The sequence below is a fragment of the Fistularia commersonii genome, chromosome 27 (genome assembly GCF_037954325.1).
Source record: "Fistularia commersonii isolate RoL2024-O1a breed Wild chromosome 27, RoL_Fcom_v1.0, whole genome shotgun sequence".
NCBI classification, from domain to species: Eukaryota; Metazoa; Chordata; class Actinopteri; order Syngnathiformes; family Fistulariidae; genus Fistularia; species Fistularia commersonii.
Genome location: NC_141310.1, coordinates 135,797 through 159,114, shown reverse-complemented (window position 1 = coordinate 159,114; position 23,318 = coordinate 135,797). Strand labels below are relative to the sequence as shown.

Sequence of the window (23,318 nt, the reverse complement as noted above, 5' to 3'; positions counted from 1 at the left end):
GCATTAACAGAGAATATTCTATAAATTCCAGATTTTCTTTATTGGAAACCAAAACCACATCAAGAATAGTTATAAACATCCAACAAACCTTACTATCCTTCTTGTAATACAGAACAAAATTTACACATTACAGTATCAAAATTTAATCCATTTGTAAACCTTAACATATGCACATACGAAATAGAAACGCTGATGAATAGGTAAAGAACAATTTTATTTATGCATTTATAGAACCTTTCAACAACAATAAAGGCAACCAATTGCAGCCAATTTAAAACAATAATGAACCAATGAATATAAGTTCTACCTTAAACAATGTAAGTGTCTTCTGCTTGTTTAGAGAGCTGCTGTGACCAGCAAATTTCTCCACTAAGATTAATTCTAAACCAATATGAAATTGCCTCAAAAGGCTAAACAAACAACAAAATTTCTATTTCCAAAATATATCCGTAATTTCAAATTGTCCATGTCTAATATGTCTAATTACCAGCCAAGCCACTTGGAATGTTTCCCAAACAGCTCCTTGAGTTTTAATGCCACAACGCCAAAGCGCCCTGCTGCTTTGTACAACCTTTGTACACTAATTGTGTGCTTTCCAACGACGTCCAACCAAAGGCTTTGGCTTAATGTTTCCCTTAGATAGATTGATGGATGGAATGGATCTGCAATGTCTTTAAAATGTTGAGACACTCTGTTAAACGTCCCGAGCATTGAAATGTCATCCTCAAGGGTCATTTTGATAATAGACTGACACATTTCAGTTGGTAGGACAGGCTGAACAGGGGGTGTAGTCAGAACAGGGTCCTCAGGCTCATCAGGCTGGATAGGTGGGTCAAACTCATCTGGTGAGGTAGGCTGCAGTGGCGAAAGTGTGTTGTTGTCATATAACTGTCCTGCTTGAGCATCCAAAACATGCTCTATAAATGGTGTGACTGGTCCCTCCAAACTCATATAATGTTCTCCATGCCCCTCTGCCACATGACCAAGTACTAGCACTAGGTTGTGACAATATGTGTTTGACTCTGATACAATAGTTGAGGCATTGATTCCCAGAGAGTAAATTACAAGAAACTGGACCTGGAAAATTTCAGATGCTCTTTGCAATGCAATGTGGTCACCATAGGTTCCAGTTTGGGCCATTCTTTCCAAGTATCCATCCCAGTCATTGCCCTCGACAAAGTTGAACAAGAGTGTTCCATTTCTATTGTATGGATAATTCCTGAGGTCTTGGACAATTTCATCTCCTAAGCTTTCTGGTGATCTAAATATTCCAAGGGTGGATAGCTGGTCAGCCATGGCTGCAAACTGACAATTTCCATCTGGGTCAGGGTCATAGCGAATGCTTAACTCCATCGACATAAAATCCTCTAGTCTGTCTGTGTGTGTGTACTGAAACAAAAGTGGGTTTAGGCCTCTCTTTGATGGTGCTGTCTTGGGTTTTTTAGAGTGTGTCTTTTTTCGCAGCTGGGTCGCACTAGTTATATCCGACACGAAGAACCATTTTTGTGTTTGTCGGAGGGTCTTTGGGTCCCTAAAACTCACTTTTTATTTTGAGAGCTCTCGATTTTTTTTTTCACAATTGTACCACACTTTACGTGATACTTTTTGGAGACTCGATGGGCACCATCCCTCATTCTGACCAAAACAGCGTCCTTAACATTGTAGTGTTGTGACAGGTTTTGTTTGAATGCACGCTTGATCGTTAGCTTAGCACAGTGTTCAGAGGCCTTCCGTGCCATTCTTCTCACCCTTTTTCGTTTAGTATCAAATTTTTCTCGATGTCTCAAGGATGGTAGAGTTGAATGTTGATTCCTCACAGACTCCTTATGAACGGAAGATGGAGAACCGCATAAAGGATGACTTATGCTGTTGCTTTTTCTTCCATAGTATACTTCAAATGGAGACCTCCAGCCTAAAACTTCTTTAAGATCCTCATTTAGCACTCTTGAATATACAGGTAGGTGCTTGACCCAGTTAACTCCGTTCCCTTGAAATTTCACCAGATCATACATGATCTTCTTTCTTAGCAACCTATGTGTCCTCTCAACCTTTCCTTGGCTTTGTGGATGATATGCTGAACTTTCAATTATTTTCACTTGTAGAGATGTCATTAGATTTTTCACCGCCCCTTTAAACTCAGTCCCTTTGTCATGTTGTAACACTTTGGGTGGTCCATGTTCACGATAAATCTTGGTAAGGTGTTTGGCAATTTCAACACTACTTTTTCTTTTCAATGGTTTCAGCCACATGTAACGACTGAACACATCCATCACTGTGAGAATGTAACGGTATAAAGCCTGACCATAACTTATTTTCATTTTTCCCATGTCCAGTAGGTCAATTTGGTGTTGATCTTGCACTTCTTTGGCTTGAATGGTCATCAAAGGGGGCTTATTCAGAAACTTTGCATTTTGAAGTTGGTACCACTCGGTTTTGTTCAAGATTTCCTGCACCTTTCTTTCACTTATGCCACTATGATGCATTTTCAGTCGTTTGCTCAACTTTCTTGCTCCAGAACCCTTTGTGTCATCTAGACCCTTTTTAACAACACAATCAACATTAGACTGTAGCGTGACTGGCTTGCCAGCACACAGCAGTGTCTGCCCATCCTCACTGAGAGAATAGACCCCTTGATTTCTCCAGAGACGCACTAAGGCATTTTGTTGAATTCTTGTGTGTTCAGATACTGGAACATGAAACTCTCCTCTCAACTTGCGAACTATGACATTGTACATTTCCTCTGTCATTGCTTGCTTTTGTCCATGGCCTACAATGAGCCCCAGCAGGGTGCAGGTCAGGGTTATAATTAGCAGACCTAAGTGACAAAGAGGGAAAATGTTTAACTCTCAAAACTTTGTGCCTTTTTTTCCACTTTTATTTTATTTGTGGAATTTCATTTCAAGTACTAAAATATTTTATCTTGAATTAATATTTAAGAGGTATTCTAATCATTACAATTTTGATAACCCACCACCACCTGCGGCATCACAGTACCATAATTCAAATTGCTTTATGAATGTTGATCTTATGTTATAGCCCTAGATTTGTCTCAATGAAGGATTCTATCATTAAAGATGACGCTGCTTTTGTAGGAATACTGAAAAACAAGGTTTTCACAAATGTATTGTTTTCACACCTTTTATAAAATTTTTAGCCTTTTAATAGCTATTTCGATGCTTACTATTTATGACTTCACACAGGGAAGGTATTGCTCTCTTATCCAACATTCTCCATATGGCTAAACTAGGAAGAAGTGAATTAGTGAGTTAAACTACGTAATTAGACTTACACTGAAGGGTGAAGCACAACTATCAAAGCTGCTGTTCACAATGAAGATCTACCCATGGAATAACACATAAGAGGGGTGAACAGAGAGGCAAGCTTTGAAACAGCTTGGAACTGTAAAGTTTGGCATTCATCTTAAACCATTTTAGAGCAAAACAGCAAGTTATTTGTTATCCAAATTCATTAAAATCTGCAAAGTACAGTTTATGTTCTTACAATGACAAAAAAAGTTCAACCCCAAAGTTTTATTGGCATTTAAAATATAGATGGTTTATAACTTTTCATTCCCTCTGTTAAAAAAACCCTATAATGTACACTAGTCTCAAAATAATAAAAAAATGAAGGGTTCCACCCAGTGTAAGACCATATGCTGGTGCAGTGGGCCCTTCCTTCTGATGCACATAGTATTTTGTTTCCAACTCATTTCACCATGTAAATAATATAAAATATTAACCAGAGTGCCTCATTCATTGTGATCTGGGATGTGTTGTTTAAATGTTCCCTTTATTTTTTAAGCAGTGTACTATTTGTGTGTGTGTGTAGTTCTTTGCATATGCACAGTTTTCCTTCAAATGTGTCCTGTTTAAGTTATTAACTGTTAATATGTACTTAGAGGCATAGATTTCAGTTTTACTTTACAAGCTGTTTTTAATGCAGTGAGCATAACTTGGACGATGCAGGTTTAAATTATGTCATATAATTTCTTATCAAGGGCAAAACATCTACATAACTTTAGATCAACTGCAAAATGTCTTTATACTTCCATATATTCAATTACACAGATAATATTTGGCACAGTTTTTTCATACCTGGCATCATGTTGAACTCTGTTGGCTGTCTCAATTAAGCATGCAAGCAGTGCATGATCTTTGTAGAATTGATGCAGCAGCCAATCAGATTACAGCCCGCCCTCCCCTCCCTGACTGAGTGACAGACCATGTAGAGCTTTGAATTTGGCCACAGGTTATTTGCCTATATAATTCCAAACTTCAAATAGGCAACTAAAGTTATATTTGGAGTATTCTGTCATACATAGATTTATTAGGCTACATAGCTCTAAGGGAAATAGCATAAAACACAACAAAAGTCACTCTTGTATAGATTCATTGTTTAACAAACAACAATAATAGGTATTATCACATAATGCACCATGCTATTACATTTCCTAGAGAATAAAGAAGTTGCAAGTGCATTTTGTAATAATCTTCTCAAAATGTAATAAATTATTAGATAATGCGGCAAAATTTATTGGGGCAGTTTATTACAAAATGCGGCAGTTTATTACAAAATGATGCTTTATTACAAAATGAAATGAAAAAGTTATTACATTTTGGACGTTTATTACAAAATGCACCGTTATTACGAAATGCGGCTCAACATCCCTGCATCAAACCGCAGATAGCCAATCAGTCACAGAGAGCAGGTTGGGCTACCGCTGCTGAAAGATACATGAGATCAAACGGGCTTCTGATCACTACTGAGAATTTATTATCATGAGGGAAAACCTAGCACTTCATTTCGATTCAAGTCAGAGGCCGAAACAGAAAATCAATATGCGATTTACACTGATGGTCCCTGAAGGACGCTTGGGTCACCATGGCAACAGCACTCCAGGTGGTGTGTTTAAGTGTGTAGAATCCAAAATGGGGGGATGTGTGTGTAATGATAATTTAACAATGTTTTAATAATGAATGCAGGTTGGTGTGTGTGTGTGTGTGTGTGTGTGTGTGTGTGTGTGTGTGTGTGTGTGTGTGTGTGTGTGTGTGTGTGTCATCTGAAATGGGGAGATGTGTGTGTGTGTATGTAATGGTGATTTAACAGTCATTTAATAATGAATAATGGCTGGTGTGAGTGAGTGAGTGAGTGAGTGAGTGAGTGAGTGAGTGAGTGAGTGAGTGAACAAAGACAGTAAAACCTGACCCCAAGCTGGAGGGTAACAGATGGTTTGACATGATTTTTAAAGAAATCATCAAATCTTTTATGTTTTTTTCTGTTTGAGTTTCTGTAACCCTCTAAGGGTCAGATGGAGAAACAGCTCCATCTTAAAGAATTAGGATTAAGATTAAGTCTTTAAAGTTAAAATTAAATCTTTGAGATACCACTGTAAATGTATTGATAGTTTTCATGCTACCTACCAGCTTATTTGTCAAATGCATGCGTGTTGTTTCACCCCCCCACAGGCAGTTGAAAGAGCAGGTGCTGAGTGAAACCGTTTCCTTCTTTTTGGTCTTCTCTGGAAAAAATAAAGAGCTGCATCCACATTGATGTCCTGGGTCTGGATTCAGACTTTAACCTATCTGATCTAGACTTAACATCTGTTTACAAAAATAAAACCATGCTGGTCATACAACCTCTGTGCTTTAATTATGGTTATTACTGTATCATTATGACATAGAGACTTCACACAGGAAGGCTCCCCATTGTCAGACTAGAAATCATAAAGAGTCTATCCTGGTTGGCATTGGTCGAGAGGCAGGGTTCACCCTGGATCGCTCAATCACAGGACCACATATGGACAAACATTCACTCTGTCATTCACACATTTGGGCAAATCACTGAACCTCCTGCATGTGTTTGGACTGGGGGAACCCAGAGGAAACCCATGCAGACACAGGGAGAAAATGGAGATTCCACACAGGAAGGTCCCCAGTGGGAATACGGGGACCTTCTGGATCTGAAGCAGAGGCTCCAACCATTGTACCATCTCTCCTGTGATAATCATCATGTTGCTGCCCCCTTGCGCCAGCTCTGCCTCCTCCCCGACAGACAGGCAATGTTCCTCGTTTCAAGGATCACTTCTTCTACCTGCGTGTGATGGACCTGTGAACGAGTCTCTGATGTAGTTCTGGCTGTGCCCGGCTCCGTCTAAACTCACTCATTCATCTACCCCCCCCCCCCCCCCCACACACACACACACACACTGCACGAACAGCTGAGGAACCTAAAATAGTCACTGTAACAGGATATGGCCTTCAAAATAAAAGTGCAAGGAAAGCAACGTTTTAATACACGGAGAAAGCATGTGTAACTAGTTGTCTGTGGTTCAACCAGGCCTAGATCGGGATGTCAATGTTCCATTAATATTCTTTTAGGTATCTCTGACCCATTACGTTATTTACCCAAAATAGTCCATGTGCAGTTACACTTGAAAATTGTTGTTTAAAAAGTAATTGTGCTTTTGATGTTGTCGAAAGTGCGACTTTGTGCACGATATGGTCAGAACTTTTTTTAACTTTAACCACCGTCTTTATGCTTCACTTCTCATTTTGGTGGGGAAGAAACGACCATAAGTCTGCGCCAGTGCTTCGAAGTTCTCACCGGAAGCACTGATGCGGCTGCAAGCGTCACAATGACAACACGCCCGGCGGCCACACCGACTCCTCGCGACCCGCAGGAGTTCGGTCTCGGTGTGTCGGCCGGTGCCTTGACTCTCTCCCGTCGGCAGACTTGGTAACAGCCGGAGAACTTGCTGACGGACTTTGTTTTTTTTTCCTTAGCGTTTGTCCACCGACGTGCAGACCTCCAGGTAAGGAAAACACCAGCTACGCCAAGTGCACGTCGCCACGCGCACTTTTTGCACTCTTTCACTTTTTGTTTTGTTTTGTTTTTTGCGCAAGGGAGGGGGGATTTTATTATCCAATTTGCTCTAAACAACGACACCAAGTGTGTGACATAATGTAGTGCCACGGTACGTTAAATGACCGCGGGGAAAGGAAGCTTGGAAAACATTATCCTTGTATGAGTTTGCGTATTTTTCAATCATTCATTCATTGTCTTTGTCGCCCCACTGCTCAGCCCCTCATTCACACGTCTTGGCAATTCAGGCTCTCCGGTGAACCTCCTTCATGTTTTCGAACTGGGGGAGGAACCATCACACAAGGAGAACATGGAGACTCCACACAGCCCAGAGGGAATCCAACCGGGGGCCTTCTTGCTCTGTTCAAACATGTGGCTGCTCACGTACCTCCCTCTCGAACCATCAGATGTGCCTCTGTGCCTTCTGCAAACGTAGCACGTCTGCAGAAAAGTGAAACGGCAACACCGCAATGGCGCTGTTGCCATTTCAGGACGCCTTTCTTCTCTGGCATCTCAGTGTTGAAGGACCCCTACCACTGGGGTTGTTGTCAACCCCATAGTTTACGGCTCATTGATACGCTCATATCCCAGAAGGAAACGTGTGCAGCATTCAACCTGCTCCTCCACTTCCCTCTCCCTGACACACACACAGAGACACACACACACACACACACACACACACACACACACACACACACACAGACACACCCACACACACACACACACACACACACACACACAGGGTCACCATGGAGCTACTGAAAAAATGTAGGTCTGAACCACAATCGAAGGCTGCCTGAGATCCTCGTCCTCACCTCAAGCTGAGAGGAAGCCAGCTGTTCAGTAAATTCTCTTGTCTGAATCTCACTTTCAGACCTGCTCCTTGATGGAGGGGTCCGTTGTGACAGCCAGCTGATCTTTGTTTTGTGTTTGAACCAGCATGTTGGATAATTGTTTTCATCAGATGGGACTCTCCTGTCTGACCACACGGTCAGGAAAAAAAAACCCGGCTCTTCAAGAGTTTGACCAATGAAATCTGGGATAATCAAACCTTTGGCTGGCTGCCAGTCAGATGAAGACCCAGTGCCAAAGAACAAACTCCATCAGAACTGTCCATAATACCTTCATTGGTTGCCCAGTTCAGAATGGTCTCCATGCCAGCATAGCTGTTTCTGGTAGTGATAATATAGCTGCTACATCTGACATCAGGATGGCTGCTACTGTTCCCATTAATATCATTGCTTCTGGAAGAATCAGTATAGCTGCTAGTCTTATTTTCTTTTGCTTTCAGCTACTCCCCTCAGTTAATCCCCCTCCTCCATCCAAACCTATTCTCTGTATCCTCTTCTCTCACACCAACCAACTTCATGTCCTCTTTCACTACATCCATTAATCCCCTCTTGGCATTTCCATCCTTCTACCACTACATTTACTGTCCCTCCTCAGTACATAACAATCGCATGCCAGTCTGGCTTCTCAGACCTCATCCCTGGTCAACATCTTCATCTCTGCTACCTCCAGCTCTGCTTCGTGTCTTCTCTTCAGTGCCACTGTCTTCAAACCATACAGCATTGTTGGCCACTGTCTTGTACACCTTTCCTTTTATTCTGGCTGGTACTCTTTATCACCCTTGACACTTTTCACCAGTTATTCCTGCTTGAACACCTTTCTCCACCTCTTCTCCACATACTCCATTGCTCTGGACTGTTGACCCTAATTTCCTCCACCTTCTTAATGTCCACTATGTAGCCTCACTTTTCCACTTGGGTTCCTCCCATTCACACACACTTATTCTGTCTTTCTGAGGCCAAACTTCATTCCTCTCCTTTCCAGACCATACCTCCACCTCTCCAGATGTTCCTCCACCTGCTCTCAGCACAGATCACAATGTCATCTTGTCATACGCAAACATTATTATCCATCTTGATTTCTGTCTCACCTCATCTGTCAGCCTATCACCACTACAAACAAGAAGGGGCTCAGAGCAGATCCCTGATGTAGTCCCATCTCCCCATTACTTGTCTGGCACGTGTCAAGACATTTACTTCTCTATCCTTAATTACCTGAACCTGCTGCACATCCTTCTCATCTCAATTTGTTTTTACAAGTCATGCGCCCTTTTTTGGTCTTTTCCACCACTATCTTTACCTTTTTGCTGCATGTCTGTTCTCTTCAGTCCCCTCAGTTGCCAATTTTACCCTGCTAACCTCTCTCTATCTGTACTCTCTGTGTATACTCCTGATCCACTTTCCTCAATGTTACTGCCAGTGTGAACATCAATATAGCTGCTTCTTGTAGTGTTACTAGAGCTGCCTCTTGAGCATCAATATTAATCTCATTATTAGCATCAATACTGCTGCTTCTTGTAACATTAATATAACTGTTTAATGTAGTATCCGTATGGTTGCTACTGTTAACATCACATTAGCTGCTTCTGGTATCAGCAGTGTTGCTGCTAGTGTTAACATTAATATTGCTGCTTCTGGTAGCGTTAACATAGGTGCTACATTTGGAATTAGTATTGCAGCGTGGGGCGGGGAGACTGGCCAGCAGAGCCTCAGAATCCTATATGAGTTATGATGATGACTGTGGGGAGTTTCTCTTGGTTCTGTTTTAAAGAACTCCATGGTTGAATAACTGCACAGTGTTGTGCTCGATGTGTGACACTAACCTGCACTACGAGTTATAACAGGGGAGTGCACCCTCAGGCTAACTGTTAGCGGTGAGAGAGACACCCCCTGGGTTTCCGCGGACTATTGAATTAAAACCATCTTCAAAAGTGCATTATCCTGAGAACAATTTATCTTTGACTCCGATTGTTACTTTGTTAAGCCCTAGCTTGCCACAGTATGGTTGCTACTGTTTGCATCAATACAGCTGCTTCTGGTATTATTAGAATTACAACTAGTGTTGGTATCAACATAGAGGGTTCTGTTTGAAACAATATTGCTGCTACTTTTGGTATCAGTATGGTTGCTACTATATACCAGCCTCTGGTATCATCAGTTTTTTGCTAGTGTTAGCATCAATATAGAGGGTTCTATTAGCAACAATATAGCTGCGACTGTTAGCACTGATAAAGCTGCGACAGTTCTGTGGTCAGCATGCAAACTCATAGTTAGTGTGTGTGAATCTTCACGTCTAAGCTTCCCTGTATCCGGGATCTGAAGGTATCTCAGCCTCTACTCTTTAATTTCTCGCAGCTCGTTTGTCTGCTGTAGTCACACAATCAGCACTGTCTTATTTTTGTCTGCTGTAGTCACACAATCAGCACTTTCTTATTTATTTATTTATTATTCCGCTGACCATTGTCGTCGTTTGGTCTTTGCGTGCTGATTTCACACGCATTGACTTATTTGACACAGATGTTTGGCTAACACCCTGTTTAACCGCAAAAGTTCAATGGCTAGATTGTGACTTACTGGCATCCAGACATTGTCTGCATTCAGCTTTCAGTTTGGTTTCATCACTAACATGGATAACGAAGCTCTACAACCACAAAATTAAGGTCAGTTTAGTGACCTGGCTGTAACTGCTGAAATTACAATGGAAACATTTCCATTGGAAACAATTCAACTCAGAGACCCAACAACAAAGAGCAGCTTTTGTGGTCTGAATTATTCCTGTGTGCACATTCTCTGCACCCTCAGGTGTGTGTGTGTGTGCGTGCGTGCGTGCGTGCGTGCGTGCGTGCGTGTGTATGTGCGCGCACGTGCGTGTGTGCGTGTGTGTTAAGAGGGGTATGCTTCTTCTTCTTCTTCTTCTTCTTTCGGCTTTTCCCGTTAGGGGTCGCCACAGCGAGTCAACTTTCTCCATCTAACCCTATTCTCTGTATCTTCCTCTCTCACACCAACTACCTTCATATCCTCTCTCACTACGTCCATAAATCTTCTCTTTGGTCTTCCTCGAGACCTCTTGCCTGGCAGCTCCAATTCCAGCATCCGTCTACCAATATATTCACTATCTCTTCTCTGTACATGACCGAACCATCTCAGTCTGGCTTCTCTGACCTTCTCTCCAAAACATCGAACATGTGCCGTCCCTCTGATAGACTCATTCCTGGTCCTATCCATCCTGGTCACTCCCAAAGAGAACCTCAACATCTTCATCTCTGCAACCTCTAGTTCTGCCTGCTGTCTTTTGGTCATTGGAACAGTTTCTAGTCCATACATCATCGCTGGTCTCACCACTGTCTTGTACACCTTTCCTTTTATTCTGGCCGATAGTCTTCTATCACATAGTACCCCTGACACTTTTCTCCACCCATTCCAACCTGCTTGGACCCGTCTCTTCACCTCTTTCTCACACTCTACGTTGCTCTGGACTGTTGACCCGAAGTACCTGAAATCCTCCAGCTTCTTGATCTCCACTCCCTGTAGCCTCACCGCTCCACCCGAGTTCCTCTCGTTCACACACATATATTCTGTCTTGCTGCGACTAACTTTCATTCCTCTCCTTTCCAGAGCATACCTCCACCTCTCTAGATTTTCCTCTACCTGTTGTCTGCTCTCACTACAGATCACAATGTCATCTGCAAACATCATGGTCCATGGGGATTCCTGTCTAACCTCATCTGTCAGCCTATCCATCACCATTGCGAACAAGAAGGGGCTCAGAGCTGATCCCTGATGGAGTCCCACCTCCACCTTGAACTTCTCTGTTACTCCTACAGCACACCGTACCAGTGTTTCACAGCTAGCATACATGTCCTGCACCAGTCTAACATACTTCTCTGCCACTCCAGACTTCCTCATACAATACCAGAGCTCCTCTCTTGGCACCCTGTCATATGCTTTTTCTAGGTCTACAAAAACACAATGTAACTCCCTCTGGCCTTCTCTGTACTTTTCTATTAGCATTCTCAACGCAAATACTGCATCTGTAGTACTCTTCCTAGGCATAAAGCCATACTGCTGTTCACAAATGCTGACTTCTGCTCTCAGTCTAGTTTCCACTACTCTTTCCCATAGCTTCATTGTATGGCTCATCAACTTTATCCCTCTGTAGTTGCCACAATTCTGCACATCCCCTTTATTCTTAAAAATAGGCACCATCACACTTTGTCTCCATTCTTCAGGCATCTTCTCACTCTCTAAGATCCTGTTGAATAATCTAGTCAGAAAATCTACCGCTGCCTCTCCTAGACACTTCCACACCTCCACAGGTATATCGTCAGGACCAACTGCTTTTCCACTCTTCATCCTCTTCAATGCCTTCCTCACTTCACTTTTACTAATTTTTGCTACTTTGTGGTCTACGATAATCACCTCTTCTACCCTTGCCTCTCTTTCATTTTCCACATTCATCAGTTCTTCAAAGTACTCTTTCCATCTTCCCATCACTCTTCTAGCATCTGTCAATACATTTTCCTCTCTGTCCTTTATCACCCGGACCTGTTGTACATCCTTTCCATCTTTATCTCTCTGTTTCGCCAACCTGTATAGATCATTCTCACCCTCCTTACTATCCAACCGAGCATACAAGTCATCATAAGCCCTTTGTTTTGCCTTTGCTACCTCTATCTTTACCTTTCGCCGCATCTCCCTGAACTCCTGTCTGTTCTCCTCAGTCCTCTCAGTATCCCACTTCTTTTTCGCTAACCGCTTTCTCTGTATACACTCCTGCACTTCCTCATTCCACCACCAAGTCTCCTTATCTACTTTCCTTCCAGATGACACACCAAGTACTCTTCTACCTGTCTCCCTGATAACACTAGCTGTTGTTGTCCAATCATCTGGAAGCTCACCCTGACCACCCAGACCCTTTCTCAACTCCTCCCTGAAAACCATGCAACACTCCTCCCTTTTCAGCTTCCACCATTTTGTCCTCTGCTCTGCCTTTGTCCTCTTCATCTTCCTTGTCACCAGAGTCATCCTACAAACCACCATCCTATGCTGTCTGGCTACACTCTCACCTACAACTACTTTGCAGTCACTGATCTCTTTCAGGTTACCTCGTCTATACAAGATGTAGTCTACCTGCGTGCTCCTACCTCCGCTCTTATAAGTTACCCTATGTTCCTGTTTTTTCTGGAAAAAGGTGTTCACTACAGCCATTTCCATCCTTTTTGCAAAATCTACCACCATCTGTCCCTCGGCATTCCTATCCTGGATACCAAATTTGCCCATCACTTCTTCATCCCCTCTATTGCCTTCACCGACATGTCCATTGAAGTCTGCACCAATGACCACTCTCTCGTTTCTGGGAATATTCTGCATCACTTCATCTAACTCATTCCAGAACTTCTCCTTCTCTTCAGATTCACATCCCACCTGCGGGGCATAGCCACTAACAACATTGAGCATCACACCTTCGATTTCCAGTTTCAGACTCATAAGTCTATCTGACATTCTTTTCACCTCTAGGACGTTCCTAACAAACTCCTCCTTCAAGATAACTCCTACTCCATTTCTCTTCTTGTCAGTACCATAATAGTACAACTTAAAGCCTGCTCCTAAGCTTCTAGCCTTGCTACCTTTCCACCTGGTCTCCTGGACACACAGTATATCCACCTTCCTTCTCTGCATCATGTCCACCAACTCTCTACCTTTTCCTGTCATAGTCCCAACATTCAAAGTCCCTACTCTCAGTCCCAGGCTCTTTCCTTTCCTCCTCTCTCTCTGCTTCCGAACACGCACTCCTCCTCTTCTTCTTGTTCTTGTTCTTCGACCCACAGTAGCCCAATTTCCATTAGTACCCTGTAGGTCATCAGTACCAATGGCGGTCGTTGTTAACCCGGTCCGCGACCGATCCGGTATGGTATAGTTTTGGTTGTCTCGCATATTTGGTTTTGGCAAAAGTTTTACGCCGGATGCCCTTCCTGACGCAACCCTCTGCATTTATCCGGGCTTGGGACCGGCACAGGGAGACACTGCTCCGTGTCCACCCAAGGCAGGCTTGGAGAGACACAGGCCAGTGCCGCCCTGAGGCTGCATTTAAGAGGGGTATGCATAGACTGGAAAGAAAGGGCAACGTTCAAATGGAATACCATCCCATTTACGTCTGTTTTAAAACATAGGAAAAGCAGGAAGCTTCTTCTAGGTGTCTGAAAATGCTTCCTCCGTCATTTCAGCTGCTTGATCTGAAGCTCTTCTGCTTTAAAGTCTGATGAAGGAATCCACTGTTGTGTGTGTGTGTGCGTGTGTGTGCGTGCACGTGTGCGTGTGCAGGCGTGTGCGCATTAACGTGTGTGCGGGAGCCACAGCTAGTCCGCCATTACCAGGAAACTGCAGTGAAATAAGGCCTTATTGAGTCCAATATTACTGAGTATCATCCTCCCTTCTCTACACACACAGACATGCGCACCGACGCTGCCCTCCAGGTCAGAACTTGTTCAGCTTTGATTCAAGCGATATTTTCATTACTGTTTATTTGTTTTCTTGATCAGTCACATGCCCCACTAGCGCAGGGAGTAGAGCGAATGTCCTCGGGACCCAACATTTGTGGTTTGATTCCTGGCTCCTCCTACCTCGTGTGTTGAAGTGTTGTTGAGCAAGACACTGAACCCCTAACTGCTCCCCTGGCACCGCTAGATGGCTGCTGACTGCTAATGGTTATTCCATGATGGGTTAATAATATGATAAAATAAAATAAAAAATGTCATCCAATGTCCAAATTGAAAGACAAGTTGACTGACTTTGGGGAAAGTGATTCATATGGATGGATTCAAACCCTCCCAATCAGATCTAATAACAAAATAGTGTCTTTAGTTTTGGCAGAGTCAGAATCAAGCCAATTAATTGATTGTTGACAAAACTGTGAAGTAATTGATCAAGAATGGCTACTGATTGAAAACCAAGTCTGATTGTAAATACTAGAATCACTCAGTGTATTGGTGTGTTTGTTTATCTCTGTGCGGTTACCAGTGTCAGGACTTTCTGGATGTAGTAACCCCCCCACCCCTACCAGACAGCAACAGACATACTTCTGTTGGTGGGATTTCATGATGATTTGAACTCTCAGTTTCTATCCTTTAAACACCCACAGTTATATGGTGTGTGTGTTTAAGTGGGTGGTTGTTTCTACTGATAGGAGCACAGACTGAAGATAAACAGCAGTTCTCTGTAAGAACATATAAAAAGGGGTGTTACTGTGGGGACAGCATCCTTTTCTTTCCTCTGTGCGTGCGTGCGTGCGTGCGTGCGTGCGTGCGTGCGTGCGTGCGTGCGTGCGTGTGTCTGTACTAGTGTCTTTTCCAGCTCTTGTTTGAGATGAGACTAACTGACAGGTTAAACCGGCTGTTTATTATTTGATGTTGATCTTGTTGGATTCCACTGTCCATCAGCAATCTACCTGGAGGCTGCTTATACTGGTCGTTTGAGATGAAGGCTGAGGTGGAACTATAAAAGCTAATCAGAGCTTGCTGTCTCTCTGCTGACCAGCGTTGCCGTTTTCCTGTGAAAAATGTGGATTTTCCTTCGCTCAGCAGATTGGAGCTGCAGCTGATGTTCACTAGACGTAGCCAGTGGTGGCTAACATCACTGGCAGTAGCAGAAAGAGGAAGTGGATCTGACTTAGAGCTACTATGGCACTCACTGCTGCCCTCTGCTGGTTGAAAGGCAATGTAGCAAAAGCAAATTAACCCTGTGTAAAGAGTCTCTGCTCTTTCTCACCAGACAAGCTCCTTCTCCAAAAATGGACAGCGTCTTAGCCTCGCAGCACCGGGTGAGCATCCTCATCCTCCTCGCCCTCATCTCTCCAGGTAAAAACCCCACAGGAAAACTAGATGTCCCTTCTTGATGTTCTGAAACCCCATTGGAGCTTCTCTCTCTGGTCAGCTTTCTGTACTGACTGGGACTTCACCTTCTGTGGCACGTGGCATCACATTGGCGGTCTGCTGACAGTGGGCTCCCGCCTATCCCCTGGGTGTAGTGGGCTTTCGGTCTATGCTAACGAAAGCCACCTGTCCATCGACGGAGAGATCTCTGCCAGGTGCCAACCATCCGGGCAGCGGGTGCTGGAGCGGGACAGACTCAACACCACCCCCTTCTGTCTGCTCTGGGAGCCCCTGCAGGACCTGCTGATGCTACAGGTACCATCATACAGCAGGGGTGTTGATGGATTCTTTTCTCAAATGTCCTCCAAATTCTGTTAAACCAGAGAGGGCTTCCAGTCACGGAGTGGACATTTTGCCGTCACCGCGAGGGTTTGTCTCCTGTTTACAACAGATTCCTCTCTTCCTCTTTAGTTCGGCGACCAGAAATGGACCCTCTGCTGGCCCAGCACCCTGCCAGACTCCTGCTGCACCTCCCTGTCCCATGGGCCCAATGCCCCACAGGGAACATATGGCATCGCAGATGGAGCCATCAAGGATGACGTCATCACGCACAAAACCCTGACGGGTTTCCAGTTCCGGGGGAGCGCCGTCAGCTGTCGTGAGTCCAGAGGCCAAGCAGTTCCTCACTCAGAGAGGAGGCTCTACACATTCATCTTCTTCTTCTTCTCCTTCTTTCAGCTTTTCCCTTCAGGGGTCGCCGCAGCGAATCAACCTCCTCTGTACATGACCAAACCATCTCACTCTGGCTTCTCTGACCTCTCCAAAACATCTAGCATGTGCTGTTCCTCTGATAGACTCATTCGTGATCCTGTCCATCCTAGTCACTCCCAAAGACAACCTTAGCATCTTCATCTCTTCAACCTCTAGCTCTGCCTCCTGTCTTTTTATCACTGTAACTGTTGCTGTAGGCCTGGGGCCGCATTGACTTAAAATTTGACAGACAGGCTGGGTCAGCACAAGATATGATACATATCAAAAGAAAAAACATTTGTTAATAGGACATATCAAACTTGTCCAACATTTGTGTGAGTATTGTCTGACATTTGCTTTGAAAATATAACCAGCTTGGTTATATTTGGAAGGCTCTGACGTTTGCCTGCATTTCACGCACAAACCTTTTTTCCCTTGTAGCTTCACATCCAGCTCATTCATGTGTGTCAGTATGTCAAAAGTAAAGGCTAAATAACAAAGCCAATCTGTCCCATTCAGCTCAGGAAAATTCTCAAGTGTTCTCATGTAGCTCCAAAAATGAAATAATCTCCTGTTTGAGCTCCCACATTCATTGATCCAATCATTCAATTGTTCACATCAAGTATGAATTCTATACCAATCTTTTGCGGGCCGGATAAAAAAGACCAACGGGCCAGATATGGCCCATGGACCGTAGTTTCCCCACCCCTGCTGTAGGCCATACCGCATCCCTGGTCACACCACTTTCTTGTACACATTTCCTTTCATTCTGGCTGATAGTCTTCTTTTGCATTGTACCCCTGACACTTTTCTAACCCTAACCTTTTCCACACGATCCCTTGCTCTGGACTGTTGACCCCAAGTACCTGAAATCCTCCAACGTCTTGATCTCTACTCCCTGTAACCTCACCGTTTCACCCGGGTTCCTCTCATTCACACACATATACTCTGTCTTTCTGTAACTAACCTTCATTCCTCTCCTTTCCAGTGCATACCTCCACCTCTAGATTTTCTTCAACTTGTTCCTTGCTCTGACTACAGATCATCATGTCATCTGCAAACATCATGGTCAATGGCAATTCCTGTCTAACTTCATCTGTCAGCCTGTCCATCACCACTGCAAACAAAAAGGGGCTCAGAGCTGATCCCTGATGAAGTCCCACCTCCACCTTGAATTTCTCAGTTACTCCTACAGCACACGGCACCACTGTCTCACAGCTAGCATACATGTCCTGCACCAGTTTAACATACTTCTTTGCCACTCCGGACTCCCTCATACAATACTAGAGCTCCTCTCTTGGCACCCTGTCATATGCTTTTTCTAGGTCTGCGAAAACACAATGCAGCTCCCTCTGGCCTTCTTTATACTTCTCTATTAGCATTCTCAACGCAAATATTGCATCTGTAGTACTCTTTCTAGGCATGAAGCCATACTGCTTTTCACAAATGCTGACTTCTGCTCTTTCCACTTTCTCTGTATATACTCCTGCACTTTCTCATTCCACCACCAAGTCTCCTTATCTACTTTCCTTCCAGATGACAAACCAAGTACTCTTCTACCTGTCTCCCTGATAATGCTAGCTGTTGTTGTCCAATCATGTGGAAGCTCTCCCCAACCACCCAAAGCCTTTCTCAACTCCTCCCTGAAAACCATACATCAACTCCTCCCTTTTCAATTTCCACCACTTTGTCCTCTTGATCTTCCTTGTCACCAGAGTCATCCTGCAAACCAGCATCCTATGCTGTCTGGCTACACTCTCACCTGCAACTACTTTGCAGTCAATGATCTCTCTCAGGTTACCTTGTCTATACAAGATGTAATCAACCTGTGTGCTCCTACCTCCGCTCTTATAAGTTACCCTATGTGTCTGTCTTTTCTGGAAAAAAGTGTTCAGTATAGTCATTTCCATCCTTTTTGCAAAATCTACCACTATCTGTCCATCTGGGTTCCTATCCTGTATACCAAATCAGCCCATCACTTTTTCATCCCCTCTATTGCCTGCACCAAAATGCGCATTGAAGTCTGCTCCAATTACCACTCTCGTCTCTGGGGATATTCTGCATCACTTCATCTAACCCATTCCAGAACTTCTCCCTCTCCTTTAACTCACATCCCACCTGCGAGGTATAGCCACTAATAAGATTGAACATCACACCTTCAATTTCAAGTTACAGACTCATAAGTCTATCTGACATTGGTCTCCTGGACACACAGCATATCCACTGGGCCATCCTTTTCTGCATCATGTCTACCAGCTCTATCTTTTCCTGTCATAGTCCCAATAGTCAAAGCCCCAGACCCTTACCTTTCCTCTTCTCTCTCTGCTTCTGAACATGCCTTCCTCCTCTCCTTCTTTGATCTCCAGTAGCCCATTTTTCGTTGGTTCCCTGTAGGTCATTGATACCAGTTGCGGTTGTTGTTAACCAGGGCCTCAGCTGATCCAGTGTGATCTGATTATTAGGTTTGATTCTCATGTTTGGTTTTGGCAAAAGTTTTACGCCGGATGCCCTTCCTGACGCAACCCTCTGCATTTATCCAGGCTTGGGACCGGCTCAGTGAGGCACTGGCCCGTGCCCCCCTGAGGCTGGCTCGGGGAGGCACTGGCCCATACTGCCCTGGGGCTGCATTGGAGGCTTTACACACATTCATGTCCAAATTTTTACCCATTTGATCTTATCCACCCAATTATACAATAATAGCCATCTTTGTCTATGCGTCTCGCAGGTACCTTGTGCCAGACAGTGAATCCAGGAGTCACCGCAGCCAATAGGTGAGTTCCCATATTCGACGCACTAGCAGGATGAGAATCCCAAGGCCTGTTTGATAGAAACCCTCTCAATCCCATCTCCAGACCCCCAGGGCCTCAGGCTGCAGTGGCCTCCTGTGCCGGCAGCTCCCAGCTGGAGATGAAGGAGGACTTCAGGGGCCTCAACATCAATGCACCGGTAAGTCAGGCACCGAGGATGAGCCACCTGCGTTCTTGCACCCGGCGGGTGGAGGCCTCTGTCTGAACTGGATGCCTAATGTGAAGATGCACATCACAGAGCTCTGTTGTTGGCCTCTGAGATCAAACCCAGAGCTCTGTGATTGGCTGCCATCATCCGTCATGAGTTCGCTTTCCTCTTCTCTAATTGATTTCTGCTTTTTTTTGTGGACATAAACTGTTTCAGTTCTGGTTTCTTCTCTCACGGTCTGAGTCTGAAGGTTATTGGTTATTGCTCCAAGGTTATTGCTCCTAGAAACACCTCCAGCTCCCAAGGACAGTCACTAGTATTTTAGTCAATAGTCATTTGACTCCATTCATTCTTAATATTTCACTATATTTTGATGAAACTAATATTGTATTAAGGATCAGAGTTTAATGACGGTTCAAATAAATAATTTCCTGAGCCCTCGGCAGAGGGGAAGTCTAAAGAAAGCAGTTATAATGGTATTCCTTCTCCTCTCTTTGGAGCTGCTCCTTAGAGCAGCCGCTTTCAAACAGGTTTATTTTACTGTCCATTTGAAACCCTCCAGTGAGGATAGCAGTGATTGAGGAGGAAGATAATGGTAGCTTTTCTTCAAGTACAGGGTGGAGCTGGAAGGAGAGGCTCATTTTGTGTACCGAAGCAGTAATTGAGGCCTCGGCTGCAGACGGATCAGTCTTCCTCTTTAACCTGATGCTCAGTGTGTAAACTTCATGGAGGACTTTCCATTCAACAACAGTGAATCCACTTCAAACATCAGGCTTTCACTTCCACCTTTGCATGGCTGACTCCATCGGTTCTGCTAATATTGGAAAAGTCTGAGGTCTCTGTCAGAATGTTCAAATATTGACTTTTCAAGGATTTTGAATGATAAAAAAAACATCGGCTATTACACAGAGATTTGATAGCTGATGTTGAAGATTTAATTTGTATGAAAGCTGTCACTCAGGAGCCTACTATAGTTTGAGATGAGATGAGAACAACTTTATTTGTCCTGAAGGAAATTGTTGTGCCAGAGTTTCAAGCAAAAAACATAACAATAATAGATCATAGTAGGAAGGAGGGAGAATAAGAAATACAATAAAATATAAATTGTCAAGGTTAAGGCTATCAAGTGTTCTAAGGTCTTCAGTACAAAGATTTGAAGATTCCTTGCGGCTGAGGGAAGAGGAATTAAAAAGTCTGATAGCCTCAGGTAGGAAAGACCTTCTGTGGTGTTCAGTGGAGCTCCTTGGTGGTATCAGTTTACGACTGAAAGAGCTCTGACACCTGCACAACAGACTCCAGCTCCACTCCCAGGACAGATCCAGCTCTCCTGATGAGCTTGTTGAGTCTGTTGCTGTCAGCTGTCTTGAGCCTGCTGCCCCAGCACACAACAGCGTAGAAGATGACGCTGGACACCACCGAGTGGTAAAACATCTGCAGCATGGTCCTGCAGACGTTGAAAGATCTGAGCCTCCTGAGGAAGAACAGGCGGCTCTGACCCTTCTTGAAGATGGCATTGGTGTTCAAGGTCCAGCCCATTTTATTGTCCAAGTGGACACCCAGGTATTTGTAGGTGTCCACAATGTCCACTTCTGTACCCCTGATGGTGACTGGATCCAGGTGGGTCCTTTGTTTCCTGAAATCCACCACTAGCTCCTTTGTCTTAGACACATTGAGCTGCAGGTGGTTCAGTCCACACCACTCCACAAACCTGTCCACCACGCTCCTGTACTCCTCCTCCAGGCATCTGTCGATGCAGCCCACGATGGCAGAGTCATCTGTGAATTTCTGCAGGTGGCAGGACTGCGAGGAGAACCTGAAGTCTGAGGTGTAGAGCGTGAACAGGAAGGGAGACAGGACCATCCCCTGTGGCGCCCCCGTGCTGCTTACAATGGTGTCCGACGTGATGCTCCCCAGTCTCACGTACTGCGGCCGACCTGTGAGGTAGTCGTTGATCCAGGCCGCGAGTGGAGCATCCACCTGCATTTCCAGAAGCTTCCTGTTCAGCAGGGCAGGTCGAATAGTGTTGAAAGCACTGGAGAAGTCAAAGAACATGACTCTCACAATGCTTCCTGCCTCCTCAAGGTGGGTGTATACTCTGTGCAGCAGGAAGATGATGGCGTCTTCCACTCCTATCCGGGGCTGGTATGCGAACTGCAGGGAGTCCAGCGAAGGTCTGACAACAGTATGAAGTTGCCTCAGGACGAGCCTCTCCAGCGTCTTCATGACGTGTGATGTCAGGGCCACTGGTCTGTAGTCGCTGTGTGTGCTGAGATGCTTTTTCTTGGGCACTGGGACCAGACATGAGGTTTTCCACCAGTCAGGGACAACCATCTGGATCAGGCTCAGGTTAAAGAGGTATGTGAAGATCCCACACAGCTGAGACGCACATCCTTTCAACACTCAGGGGCTAAGTCCGTCAGGGCCAGGGGCTTTCCTGGGATGAAGGCGACTGAACTCCCTTCTCACCTCCTCAGCCACCTCCTCAGCGGTGAAGGTGATAGGAGGGGGTGGAGAGAGTCCCAGTGGGGGGCAGGAGGGCTGAGGTGTTGACGAGACATCGTACAGGGGAGCAGAAGAGGTGCATGGGGGAGGGGTAAAAGTCTTAGAGGTGAGGGGTGAGGGCACAGGGGGAGGAAAGTCCTGAGCGGAGCTGGAGGGAGGGTGGGCAGAGGCTTCTTCATCAAATCTGCTTAAAAACAGGTTTAGTTCGTTGGCCTCATGCAGGTGTCCTACCATCATCTGGCTTCCTTGTTTTCCATGGCCAGTGATGGTTTTCAACCCACTCCACACCTCCCTCATGTTGTTCTGCTGGAGTTTGCTCTCCAGCTTTCTCCTGTAACTGTCCTTGCCCTCTGCGATCTTCTCCCTCAGCTCAGTCTGCACCTTCTTCAGCTCCTCTTTATCTCTGCTCCTGAATGCCGCCTTCTTCCTGTTCAGTGTGGCCTTAATGTCCTTAGTCACCCAGGGTTTGTTATTTGTGAAACAACGCACCGTTTTGGTGGGGATGATGTTGTCCGTGCAGAAGTTTACATAGTCCGTAATGCAGGCAGACTTGTTTTGGTAAATTCAATTAACTAAATTGTTACCAAAGCAAGAAGAAGTAAATAGAAACATAGAAGTAGAGAATTTAGGAAAAGAGACACTAAGGTGAGGAGAAACTGTGGCAGGCAGCTGCCCGAGACAGCGCTGGAAGTAGATTGATTTTGTTAGATCTGAATTTGACCAGATCTGAATTCATGTGTCTCCATCTCCTGCATCCAGATGTAGGTCTTAATAACTTCACCACTCTGCTGTCCTGTGCTGAGCTATGTAATTTGAATGCTAACTCTTTCAGGTCATGAAAGGTTCTCCTCCAGAGTCTCCAACCTCTGTCTACCTGCCTCCATCTCTCAGACTGGCTTCAAAGAACAACAGCAGAGTCATGTGGGCTTTCTTCAGAAACACTTCGCCATTCCAGGTGAAACCTTTGTGCACCCTCCTCTCCATTTCCCCACAGCCTTATCTCAACCACACATCTCAGACAACCCGGGCTCTTTGTGCTTTGGATGAAGCTGATTTCTGCGTGTGTGTGTGTGTGCGTGTGTGCATGGTCACGTGCGTGCGTGCATTTCAGGAGGATCACAAGGAGCACAGGATTCTTGGAGATGTGGTAGAAATTTCTGTGGAGGACAAAGTCATTGCAAATCTGTCCGAGCCAATCAGGATCACTTTCAGCCATGATCTCATACCTGTGAGTCTTCCTCTTCTCAACTAGTGCCGTCTGAACCCGCTTGCTAACAATTGACACACTATTTCCACATCCAAACTGTGCATGTCCAGTTAATTCCCTTGGCCACAATTCGGGGATCGCAGTTCCTTTTCATAAGCCTCTAATGAAGGACTGGACGCAGTGGGACATTACGAAGGATCTTGTCTCTTGTCTCTCCAGAAAACCCACCGGAGGGAATGCGTGTCGTGGGACACCAGGAAAGGTCTGACCCTGAGAAACGTCTCCCCCAACGTGGATTTTTGTTGTCATCAGAAGGTGACAGCCTTT

The 23,318-nt window shown here is 44.8% G+C and overlaps 1 protein-coding gene across 3 annotated transcripts in view; it reads left to right on the top strand.

Annotated features, from left to right (window-relative positions):
* adgrg1 (adhesion G protein-coupled receptor G1) overlaps positions 1 to 23,318 on the top strand; it is a 31,058-nt gene that overhangs the window by 1,876 nt on the left and 5,864 nt on the right. The window contains exons 2-10 of one of the 3 annotated variants that reach the window (XM_086175285.1): positions 1,888 to 1,957; positions 15,477 to 15,562; positions 15,639 to 15,892; positions 16,049 to 16,235; positions 19,053 to 19,098; positions 19,180 to 19,273; positions 22,617 to 22,739; positions 22,896 to 23,012; positions 23,211 to 23,253. In XM_086175285.1, coding sequence (XP_086031411.1) covers positions 15,496 to 15,562; positions 15,639 to 15,892; positions 16,049 to 16,235; positions 19,053 to 19,098; positions 19,180 to 19,273; positions 22,617 to 22,739; positions 22,896 to 23,012; positions 23,211 to 23,253 — 931 coding nt within the window. In that variant the 5' untranslated portion in view covers positions 1,888 to 1,957; positions 15,477 to 15,495. Of the gene's footprint in view, positions 1 to 1,887; positions 1,958 to 6,669; positions 6,812 to 15,476; positions 15,563 to 15,638; positions 15,893 to 16,048; positions 16,236 to 19,052; positions 19,099 to 19,179; positions 19,274 to 22,616; positions 22,740 to 22,895; positions 23,013 to 23,210; positions 23,254 to 23,318 lie in introns of those variants that run through there. The other 2 variants (XM_086175286.1, XM_086175288.1) reach the window with 2 other exon arrangements.